The sequence below is a fragment of the Gopherus flavomarginatus genome, chromosome 2, assembly GCF_025201925.1.
Source record: "Gopherus flavomarginatus isolate rGopFla2 chromosome 2, rGopFla2.mat.asm, whole genome shotgun sequence".
NCBI lineage: Eukaryota > Metazoa > Chordata > Testudines > Testudinidae > Gopherus > Gopherus flavomarginatus.
The window spans coordinates 184923386-184934845 of NC_066618.1; the positions used below are offsets into that span (position 1 = coordinate 184923386).

The 11460-nt window shown below is 40.4% G+C and overlaps 1 protein-coding gene across 2 annotated transcripts in view; it reads left to right on the top strand.

Moving 5' to 3' along the window:
• NUP153 (nucleoporin 153) overlaps positions 1–5101 on the top strand; it is a 61059-nt gene extending 55958 nt beyond the window's left edge. For both annotated transcript variants that reach the window (XM_050941571.1, XM_050941572.1), the window contains exons 20-22: positions 252–542; positions 3063–3225; positions 3758–5101. In XM_050941571.1, coding sequence (XP_050797528.1) covers positions 252–542; positions 3063–3225; positions 3758–3842 — 539 coding nt within the window. In that variant the 3' untranslated portion in view covers positions 3843–5101. The remainder of the gene's footprint in view (positions 1–251; positions 543–3062; positions 3226–3757) is intronic.
• Positions 5102–11460: the final 6359 nt, after the last annotated feature.

Consider the following 11460-nt stretch of genomic DNA (forward strand, 5'->3'; position numbering starts at 1 on the left):
AGACTAACAGACGTTTTGGAGCATAAGCTTTTGTGGGTGAATACCCACTTCTTCTTTCTGTTTTATGTATTCCAGTTGTTGTAGGGGTTATTTCAGCCACTTAAGATTTCTTTTGAGCTTAAATGTAGCATTTGGTTGTTAATCCTGAAAGATGATGCTTTAAAACTGAAAGCCTTCTTGAGTTAGTTTTGTCCTTGCGAAAAAACAGAACGCAATACTTAAGTTTCTGGTCTGCTTCCTTGCTTTTCTAGGTTCTTCCTCTTCATTTGTGTTTGGCTCTGGGTCTTCAGCACCTGCTGCTGGTGCCAGCCAGACACCAGCATTTGGTGCCAGCCAGACGCCAACATTTGGTCAAAGTCAAGGTGCCAGCCAGCCAAATGCTCCAACTTTTGGATCATTATCATCAACTTCATTATTTTCAGCTGGCTCTCAGCCTGCACCTCCAGCCTTTGGGTCTGTGTCAAGCAGTAGTCAGCCTCCTGTGTTTGGACAGCAGGCAAGCCAACAGCCTGGCTTTGGCTCCAGTACAGCACCTAATTCCGGTGAGTGCAAGCCCTTCGAGGCTGACATCTGTTTTGGTCTCAAGATGTAAATTGTTTCTAGGAAGAATTCTCCGTAAATGTTCAGTAAGTAGTAAGACTGTGTGGGATTTCTTGCCAGCTTTTGGTAAAACGCTACAATTTTTAAGGAATACATTAAAAAATAAAACAATCTCCTCTCTCAAACATAGTTCATATTAAACACTTTATTACAGATAGGAAATAGAATCTGATTACTATAACTTGTAATGCCCATTAACAGAATTATTCAATAATTTGCCTCGTTCCTAGAGGTCAGATGTTACCCCCCATCTTCATCAGAAACTTCCCCACAAAATTCATGAGGGTGAAGTTAAGGTTGCAAGCACATCAGTGGTTTGTGTGTTTGTTCTCTTTCAAGAATGTTAGTGTTAAAATTAAGAAATCTTAGAAAAACAGTGTGAAATATATGAAACTCACACCATGAGGTTGAAAAAGGCAGTGTGACTTGAAGATGAATATAGTCTAAGCCTAGACAGGGCCCTGCGCGTGTGAGGATCCTCTTCTGTCACTGTAGTTTATTATTTATTATTATTTTGATTATGGTAGCTTAAGTAGTAGTTTCTCAGAATAGAATGCATATTTGTTATTAAATGGGAAAATTTCCCAGCTTCCTTGTCTTTGTGGGAGCTTTATTCATTAACTGGGGCATATGCAGTAATTCTATAGAAATTATAAGTATAATCTAGGAAAATAAGCAAATAATACAGGTCAGTAATCAGTTAGCCATAGCACAATATCAACACTTTATTTCCATTAGTTTGAAAGACTTAGTCAGCCCTCCTTTGATCTGGTGGCATTTAGAGATCAGTCTCTTTCTGATTCCCTGGTCTGCACAAAATACGTAATGTTTATATTGCGGTAGTGCCGAACTGCAAACCAAGTGAGGGTTCCATTGCATTAGGTGTTGTACAAACATATTGAATGTTGTTGAGCCATCAGGGTGGTGAATTTGTAAACTTGTTAGCACAGTATAAACTGTTTGCTTAAATATCAAAACCACAACATTCAACTGTAAAGGAAGATTTTACTTACAGCTAGGCTTATAGCTGTAAGATTACTGCTGTAACAGAAAATAGGGAAACAAGAGTTTTAAAAGGGCACTGTCAAGTTTAATTGTATTTAAAAGAAAACCCACATTTCCTTACCTATATTAACGGTAATACCCTTAAATTGTATGACTCATTCTTAAATCTGTTTATTTTTTGCATTTCAGTCAGTTCGGACAGTAAAAGTACAGTAGTCAGTTTCATTTTTAGTGGATTTTGTTTGTCCTATAATGCCTACCTTTTGTTTCAGGCAGTACACCTACCCTTGAGTCTGCCTCCCAGTTTTAATGGTTTTGCAGTCTCATTTCGTGTTTTTTTTTTAACTTTTTTACTCTTCAAAATAAAAAAAAAATACAAGAATGAAAATGAACATTTTAATTTATACTTAGGCACCCAGCTAAGTAGCCTAATTTTTAGAAGCTCTCCTATAGGTTTAAGAGACTGACTTTAGGGACCCACTTTTAAAAAATATCTTACCTGTGATTTCTAATTGAGGGCTTGTCTACATTCCCCCCACCTCCACCCCCTCTCTTGTAGACCAGGCCTTAGGTTCAGTAACACTTTTTTAACAGCACCAAAATTTAGGCTTAAGCTATGGGAGTGTCCCTTTGTTGAAATCACAGTAGTTGTGACTTTGGTATTGAAAAATGTAAGTTGCAAAGACATACTTGGGTAATAAAAGTGAGGTGCCTTGCCTTGCCTTCCCTAGAAGAATTCTCTTCTGGAGCCTGTCTGTAACTGAGTCCTCTCACTGAAAGCCTATGTGAATATGCTGAAACTCATCTGTTTGAACCATTCTCTTGTTTGTTTGATAATAATACCTGAATATAGTTCTTGGTTCAGAAAACTTTACAGTATGTATTGACTTATGAATGACCAGATAAATTGTAAACCACTTCAAGTACTATGCATAAATCCAATCTGTGGGCAGCATCACCTGTGATTACAAATATATTTTAAGTATAGTTCTTCAATTTCCTTTTTGAAATGCTTCCTAAAAATGTCCAGACCATTCAAAAATATGCCACATGCCCTGCTTTTATAATTAATTATTCTTACTTCTAAAGGCACATAGTTTGAAATGCACAGATATCCAGAATAAAGAGGAATTGACTGTCTCTTACCCTAAATGACTTAATAAATGCGCTGCACATATTAAAAGCTGCTGCATTCACACCTTCTATCTGAATCAGCAATGCTGAAGTAGCTGTTGGCTTGAAAGTCCCAGTCCTCCATGAAGTTGCCCCACTTAATTGAGTCAATATTTTTAGTGTAGATTTTAGGTAAGTTACTGCAATAGCTACTTTGGTATCACTGCTTAAAGGAAGCGTGTAGTCTTGTTGTGAACAAACTTATATGGTAGAATGGCAAAGGGGAAGAAATGTGATTTTTTTTTGCACTGGAGGTGTTAAACGTAGACTTCGCCTTTTTTTAGGTGCTGTATTCCAGTTCGGACGTAGTGATACTAATTTCAGCTTCACAAGTAATAGCCCAGGAGTATTTACTTTTGGTGGAAATCCGGGTGCACCAGCGCCACCAACCCAGCCTTCTAGCTCTTCAGGATTTCCATTTAACCCAACTCCAGCATTTACAATGGGGTAAGAATATCTTTAAGTGACTAAAAGGGTGGTGGTGGAAGGAATAAGGATCCTAATTTATAGTGTTGAGTATGTGCAGCTTCTAACTCCCAAATCAGTCTTCATTTACATGATTATTTAGGTGTTCGCGTGACCATCTGTGAACAATGACCTCCATATAAATGACTGACTGACTAGTGGTTTTGGGTGCCAAATCTGACAAAGGGGCCTGATTTTCAGATGTCTGAAGTGAGGCACAGAATCACTTTTTATGCATGAAAATTAGGCCACCTTTCATGTTTGCAGACCTTGCATCTACTTTAAAGCCAGCTTCTTGTTCTGTGTGTTCTGTACTGTAACACAGCAAACGCGGATGCTTATTTTGTTTCTGGAATCCTTCTCTTGCATCAGATTTTATGAAGTTTGGGCCTGGCTAATTGCTGTCAGAATACAGATTATTGCAGATGGTTATTTTAAATTATTCCAGAAAAATCCTGAGATTTGCAGTGGCAGCATGATAGATTTTTGACTACTTGTGAATTCTTTTTGACAGGTCTAACGGGAAAAATATTTTCTCTGCTTCTGGATCTTCAGTTTCTGGGCGGAAGATAAAGACTGCAGTTAGACGTAGAAAATAATTGTCAGTGGTTGTTAGACAGCAACTTTCACAACAGCTGGTGCCCTGCACTTATTGGATTGTACCTCATGCTGGGTTTAGCTGAAGTCAGATCTGCCTAAAGACATTTAAAACTCTGCTGTCTGTTTCCCCATTTAGTTTTCTTTGGTAAGAGGTAGAGTTGGCAACAGGAAGGTTCTCAAGCAAAACTATTTTAGAATCCAGCAATTTCTTTATTCAGACTTGGCATGGTCTGGCTATAGACATGAATATAGCCTGCACAGCAAATAGCTTTGTATAATACCTCTTCATCTGCACCACTATGTGCGCTCATTTGCGTTTACTGACGCCTCAAAATTGTAATTATATCAGTGAAAGGATTCTGTATAGAGTAGAGAATGTTGATAATGAATGATTTCTATGCTGAGTTTGTGCTGGTGTATGTGTGAAGTGAGTGAGTTGGGTGTATTGTGCACTAAAATTTTCTGATAGAGGAAGACTGATTAAAGGATGGTCCCTGCTAAGGACTTGTTAGATCTGTAGTTCTCCATTTAATAATTATACGCTATTTCTATATTTTCATTCTTACAGCTCTTTGTCTCGCCTTTTTGTTATTTTATTATGAAAAAGTGTAAATACAATTTTGTTTCTCTCTTTTGGCATAACAAATCTGTGAACTTGAAATTTTAATTTTGTGTTATGGCAATTTTTGTTTAGTATTGTCTCAGATTTTATTATGTAAATCCCATTATTCAAAGTTGCCTAAATCCATTTGGAAAATCTTTAAATAAAATTGGGAATTCTTAAAGTGAGTTTATTGGCTTTTCTGATCCATTTTTGTTTGGACCAAAAACCAGTATTGTACAAAGTATTAAGTATATATTTTTATATTTACAGAAATGGACTGTGGTGACTTTGGATAATAAGGAAAAAGTTTACTATTAAAGCCATGTTTATTACAGTATAATTAACATGTTAAACCATGGGATAAATGCCATCAATAAAAATTATGAAATATTGTTTGTTGTAGTTTTAACTCACAATGAAACCTATCTGTAAGATTAAGCATTGTGTCCATCAGAATAGAGGTCATACCTCCCTGCAACATTTCTGCTTTCAACAGAAATACTGAGATTGGTATAAATGGTGTGCTCTGTGATTTAATGGCTCCTCTAAATGAGGGGCTATAACTGGCTACTTACTTGGAGCCTGAGGGCTGCACCTATCATGCATATACATTTACATACTTTTAAAAATCAAAATAAATGCACATAACCATAATATTTGCTTGTACTTGTATTTTACTTGATTTAATTAAAAGTGCTGCTGCTTGGAATTCAACAGCACTGAAAACCAACAAAAAAAGTCAAGGCATTCAGAGAGCTGTAGCATATGGGACTGAGGCCTAGAGTGTCTCAAACTGCAAAGCACTTGCCGGTGATCTGGCTCCTTGTCATGGTTTCCAGCTGTTAAATATTTTCCTAGTATTCCATGAAAGCAAGTGTAATTGTCCTGGGGCTCCTAAGTGATTGCAAATAGGAAGGGGTGGGGGTCCGTGAGACTCTACTGAAGATGTTAGAAAGCCTCTGAATGTAGAATAATTTTAGGGGAATTCTAAAATCCCTTCACCAGGTCATCTGTTCTGGTGGCTTCCAGTGTATTGATTAGAACTTCTGAGGCAGCAGTAAGTGTTGTAGCAGTACCTGCAGTGAGCTGGTGTAAGACAAGCTGATCTCAGAGCTCACTGGGGGAATGGTCAGACACCCACCTCTGCTGCCAATATTGTTCACCTCAGGGAGTGCTAATTGTTTATGGTCCAGAAACAGATGGGTGGGACAAACTCCGGTGGTTGCATTAGATAAGTAAGGAGGCATTCCTGGAACTGTGTGTACCTTGACAAGAGCATCCATTTCCCTGAGGAAACAAGCTTCCTCAGATTGTTACTGGTCTGTCGGGCTGAGGGTGGTTTAGAGGTTGCATGGTATGCAGCAGCATCTGCCACACATCCATTTAGAGGTTAATCCAACTGGACTTTCAGAAACATGGATTTGCTGGAACCCAGGTATCCATTCTACTGTGTTAAGTTATGTTACATGGGCTGAGGAGCTACATGTGGTTAACATTTCAAACTTTCCTGGTGTAGACAAATCCAAAGCCTACTCCAAGGATGACTCCTCACTTAACTTTCATCAAAGCGTTAAACATTTTACATAATATTCTAGCCTATTAGAATTACTAAAGCACAAGCTTGTAATAATTTTTAAAAGTTAGGTGGTTTGATAGCTAAGATATCTGTGGCCTTAATCACTTATCAAATTATATTTTTAAAACTGAAAAGAGCTTTATAGTTAAATGTGCTAGTCATCTCTGAAAACAGGGAACTTAGTCATACTCTTAGCTGCTTCTTTTCAGAAGTTTGACTGTGCTGGAACCTCAAGTTTCTCTTCACTTCCAAAATAGGTGGTTGGGTTTTTTGACAGAGATGTCTGTCTATCTTAGCTTGCTGTAAAAGCCTAGTGGAGACAAGGTGTAGGGCTGGAGTAGTCTCACCTAGCTGTTGCTCTAAGCAACATCAGAAGACTTAAAAAAAAAAAATGATGCTGGTCTATTTCCAGTAGGGCTCCCCTTCGTGGAGCTGTACAGGTGATGGGAACAGTTGGAAACTTGGGAGGGGCAGATCACCTACTGCACTACTACTGTACTGCTCACCTTTCAAAGCAGTAATTACCTATTTCAAGGGTTCCGCTGCTTTCAGTGCAGTTAGTTTACACTGGCTACACTTGAGCTATTGCCACATATTAGCTAACCTCAAGTGACTTTGGCCAAACTACAAAACAACAGTGAGGATGCACAAAGTGATTGGATTAGCAGCAAGGTCCCACTACTTTATTAAAGCTGGGTCTACATTTGGAAGGCTTTGCTGGAATAGCTATCAGCATACCACACTGGCAAAGCACTCCTACTGTGGAGTCTGCCAGCAAAAGTGCACTTTTGCTGGCATAACTAATACCAGCTGCTGGGGTGTTTCCCACATCCCTGGCCTCCCATGAGAGAAACAGATTATACTAGCAAAAGCACTGTTATGCTGGCATAAGTGCATCTGTTTGAGGGGCATTTTTGAGCTTCAGTTCACAGCAGATGATGGGCAGGCTAACTCAGGTTTAAAGCACCTCATTCAAACTAGAGACAGGAGTTGGGTTAAGGCAATACAAGTTGTAGGTTGAGTTATCAGTAAAGATAAGCCCTCAAAGTTACCTAGTGTAATACCAAGGAATTATTTTCATTCTCTCTCAATGTGGGCAGAAAATGGCCTCAGTACAGGAAGCAAGGAAGGAAATTGTAGTGGTTCCTAGAGTATGCCGGAAGTGTTAGCAAAACCTTTAAAATAAACATCCCTTTTATCTTAGCCAAGCCATACTTGCAGTGAAGAGCTACTGATGCTCTACAGGAAAAAAATGTCAACAGGTGGCAAGACTCCAGTTACAATACTGCCAACTTCCAGAGCTGCAACTCATCCCATTGCTGCAAGGATTCTGCATCGTGACTGAGTTAACCTTGTTATAAAGCAAAGCATACACTCCCTAATAGGTAATTTCTTCTGAAATATGCTGAAAGACTGAAACAGGACCTGCTTATTGCAAAGAGAACTTTTCAGCCTACTATCTTTAGGTAGTCTCCTTCACAGAACTCTGAATGGTAATATGGAGGCTGATTTTAATCACTGCTCAGCATTCAACTGCAGCTCCCCACTCAACACTTCTCCAAAAGTGGAGAGAAACTTGTCCTTTTTCCCTTTCACTGTTTTTATCTTGCATCTTTCATACCTAATGCTTTAGCTGAAGCAGGAATACAAAAGGGTATTTGTATTTTATACAGACCAGCCTACAGTTCACTGCGGCTTGTCAATTGTGCTGTTTCCATTCATTTTCCACAAGCACAGCTGAGCTATCCAGTTTTGTGATAACTAGAGCAGAACTTGGTCACATTTAATTGACAGGCTAAAGTCTAAAGGCACTTCAGAAGTGAATTCTTAAAGCTGATGTTCCAAATAGGAAAACAGCTGTGAATGAACTTTTTTATGAAAGGCAGAACAGGGAAGCCAAACATGTACTTGCTAACAAACTGCAGCTATGATGAAGGAATTAATTTCAAAACTCAAATGTTTGTGGTAATGTCATTCTTCAAATAAAAGGACACTTCAGGGCTTAGATTTTTGAGGAACTGAATGGTATAAATTCTTTGACGTATCAGACAACTGAATGCCCTGATCAATTCTAAACAAAGTGGCAACTGCAAGCACCCATTTGAGTGTGAGAAACAGACTGAAGCCAGAGGCAGTGACAGCTGAATTCAAGTACTTTGTAAAAACAAACTTCTATTTGAGATAAGATTAAATATATAAACAAGAGAGTATACCATTAACTGCAGCAATTCACCATAAATCTGGTCATATGATTGACATCTGGAGCACTTAGAGCAGAACCTTAACATGAGAGGTCAAGTTTCTTTTTCTTGATTCTACAATCTGTTTTGAAGTTTTGCTCTAGCGCAGTCTCTCTACTTCGCAGTCTGTTGCACCATACTATCTATAGGCAACTGATAAGGTAACATGCACCCTTCTGTGATACATAGAATGAATTCATTTATATAGAGGAAACTAGATTCCTGTTTAGAATGCTGTGAGCCTTTCAGAAATCTTGATTTGGGTGTTATTTTTAAAGGTTATAACTAATCTTAAGCGTTCAAAAATGCACATCTTCAGGGAGACGACCATACATCATTAGAACAATTTTATGCTGGTACAATTAAGCTTGATCCACACCCATTAGACATTCCCCCAGAATTTGGGATGTTAGACATTACAGCTTTAGTGAATAAAGATTAAATGGGAAGTTATATTCTACCTAGCCCGTGGAATGATTTAAATAGTGTAGTTAAGGTAAAATTCATTTTTGAAGGAAAAGCATGTGCAAAATACACTTTTTAATGCTAATGATTTTTCCCCCCTAAAATAGCAAGCCTATCACCATTTGTTTGCAACGACTATAGTGTAAGATAAACCTATTACTTTTTAAATCTTGTCGTCTTAGATTGTAATTTCTCTGGACAGGGATCATTGGACTATTTGCACAGTGCCATTATAATTTGGGGGGCAGGAGGAGAGCTGCTCTTTCGATAGGTCAAGGTTTGGAAGCTGGGTCTCCAACTGAAAAAGGTTTGGTCAGTGTCCTGATTTTAGATACAGGTAGAAGGCTGCCCGTCAAGTCAAATAGCCACCCCATATCGCAGGGATGGGCAAACCCTTTGGCCTGAGAGCCACAGCTGGGTGGGGAAATTGTATGCAGGGCCATGAACATAGGGCTGGGGCAGGAGGGGTTGGGGTGTGCAGGAAGGGGCTCAGGGCAAGGGGTTGGGGTGCAGAGTGCAGGGGGAGGCTCAACATAGGGGGGTAAGGGGCTCAGACATGTGGGTACCGCCCCCAAAGCTCTCATTGGCTGGGAACAGGGAACCATGACCAATGGGAGCTGCAGGGGGCGGTGCCTGCAGTGCACAGAGCCTTCTGCCCTACATGGACCTGGTGCTGGCTGCTTCTGGGAGCCGCACAGGGCCAGGGCAGACAAGGAGGCTGCCTTAGCCCCGCTGCACCATGAGGCTGGCAATCCCACAGGCCAGACTGAAAGCCCTGACGCACCAGATCCTGCCCGCAGACCATACTTTACTATATCTGTACTGAAAAGCAATGGCCTAAGCAAACTTAGCCCATCATCTCTATCTAGCAGTAGTTCATATTCACTGTTACTGTATGCAAACCTGTCATTCTCCCAAAACCATTTAATTTACTAGTATGACTAACTCAGCTATTTGAGTTTGTGGTGTAGGCTCATCTTTGTTGTCTAACCTATTCACGCTAGTATTGTATCTAAATGTCTGTGCTTACAGCATGTGCAGAACAGGAACTGCTTATGAAGGGAAGGGGCGGGGGGCGCACCACACACCCTGTGTTGGTGAAACCTGCCGCCCTACCACACAGTGAAGCCAGAAAGGAAAGCAAAATATGGTAGTCTTTATACTGTGGCTGAACGTAGTGTTTACTTCATTAGCTCTAGGAATGAGTATTAGCTGAGGTTCAAATTTTATACAGTGGCTCTGCAGTTTAACAAGTCAGCAGCTTCTAATCTGATCTGCAGTTAGTAGGCAATACTTTAAAATTACCATGTGTAAGTGGAAAACAAGTTTACAAGAAGCAGTGAGCTCACTCCTGCCAGGGGTGGGGGGAAAGGGGGGAGGAGAGAGAGAGAGAGACAGTGTGTGTGTGTGTGTGTGGGGGGGGATCTAATCATGCAATGGTACATCTCTCTAAAGCAGACATTCAACCTTTTGCTAGTAACCAAAAAAACAGATTAAACACCATTGTAGTGAAAATCAGTTTAGCTTCATGCTTCCTTAGATCAGAATACTCCCTCAGGAACACTCCAATACTTAGCCCTAATGATACACCACTTGTTAAAATGCTAAATTATTGGGAAAGAGAAATAATTTAGGAACTATCAGTAAAAATGCTCATTCTATGTTTAAACTGCACATTTTAGAATACCCTCCCACAACACCCTTTGCACAAAGTAGATGATAGTCAAGAGTAACTGCTGCAACCACTTGTCAATATTTAGTCCTAAAACAACTACAGACAGTAATGTGGAATTCCAATTCATTTAAAAAAAAACCTGACACATTTAATCAGGTTTTAACAAAGAGTTGGCACTGTTCTTCAGAAGCTTTCACAGTCAATATTACATGAAGAATAAATATAAGTTATCAAAGCTATGTAATCATGCAAAATATTAGGTTTCTTTATTCATCAGTAGGTATCCAACTTATTCTGCATATAGCAGTGATTAGGCAGAATTTTAAAATATAAAGTGAAAAATAATTTTTGAACTTATCTATAAAGTTAGCCATAATTTGTGTTCTGGTTGATATTTTCTACATGCTGCATATAAACTCCATCTATCAGTTTCCATAGTCTATATGCAACAATTTGAGGGAAGTAAAAACTTTCCTTCCCCAACAAACGGAAGCAACCATATTCACTTTTTGTTACCATGATCTATATACTGTCAGGGCCGACTGCGGGGGGCAAGAGGGGGCACAAGTGGGGCAATTTGCCCCGGGGCCCTGCAGGGGCCCCCACAAGAGTTTTTGGGGGCCCCTGGAGCAGGGTCCTTCACTCGCTCCAGGGGTCCCAGAAAACTCTCGGGGGGCCCAGGCCCCCACAAGAGTTTTTGGGGGCCCCTGGAGCAGGGTCCTTCACTCGCTCCAGGGGCCCCAGAAAACTCTCGGGGGGCCCAGGCCCCCACAAGAGTTTTTGGGGGCCCCTGGAGCAGGGTCCTTCACTCGCTCCAGGGGCCCCAGAAAACTCTCATGGGGCCCGGGCCCCCACAGCTTCCTCCACTCTGGGTCTTCAGCAGCAATTTGGCAGCGTGAGGTCCTTCCACCACAGGACCTGCCGCCAAAGTGCCGGGTCTTTGGCAGCAATTCAGGGGCGGGGGCCCCCGCTGCCAAAGACCCCAGGCCCCCTGAATCCTCTGGACAGCCCTGTATACTGTTAATTTTATAGCTCTGAAGTTATTTACACAAACCTA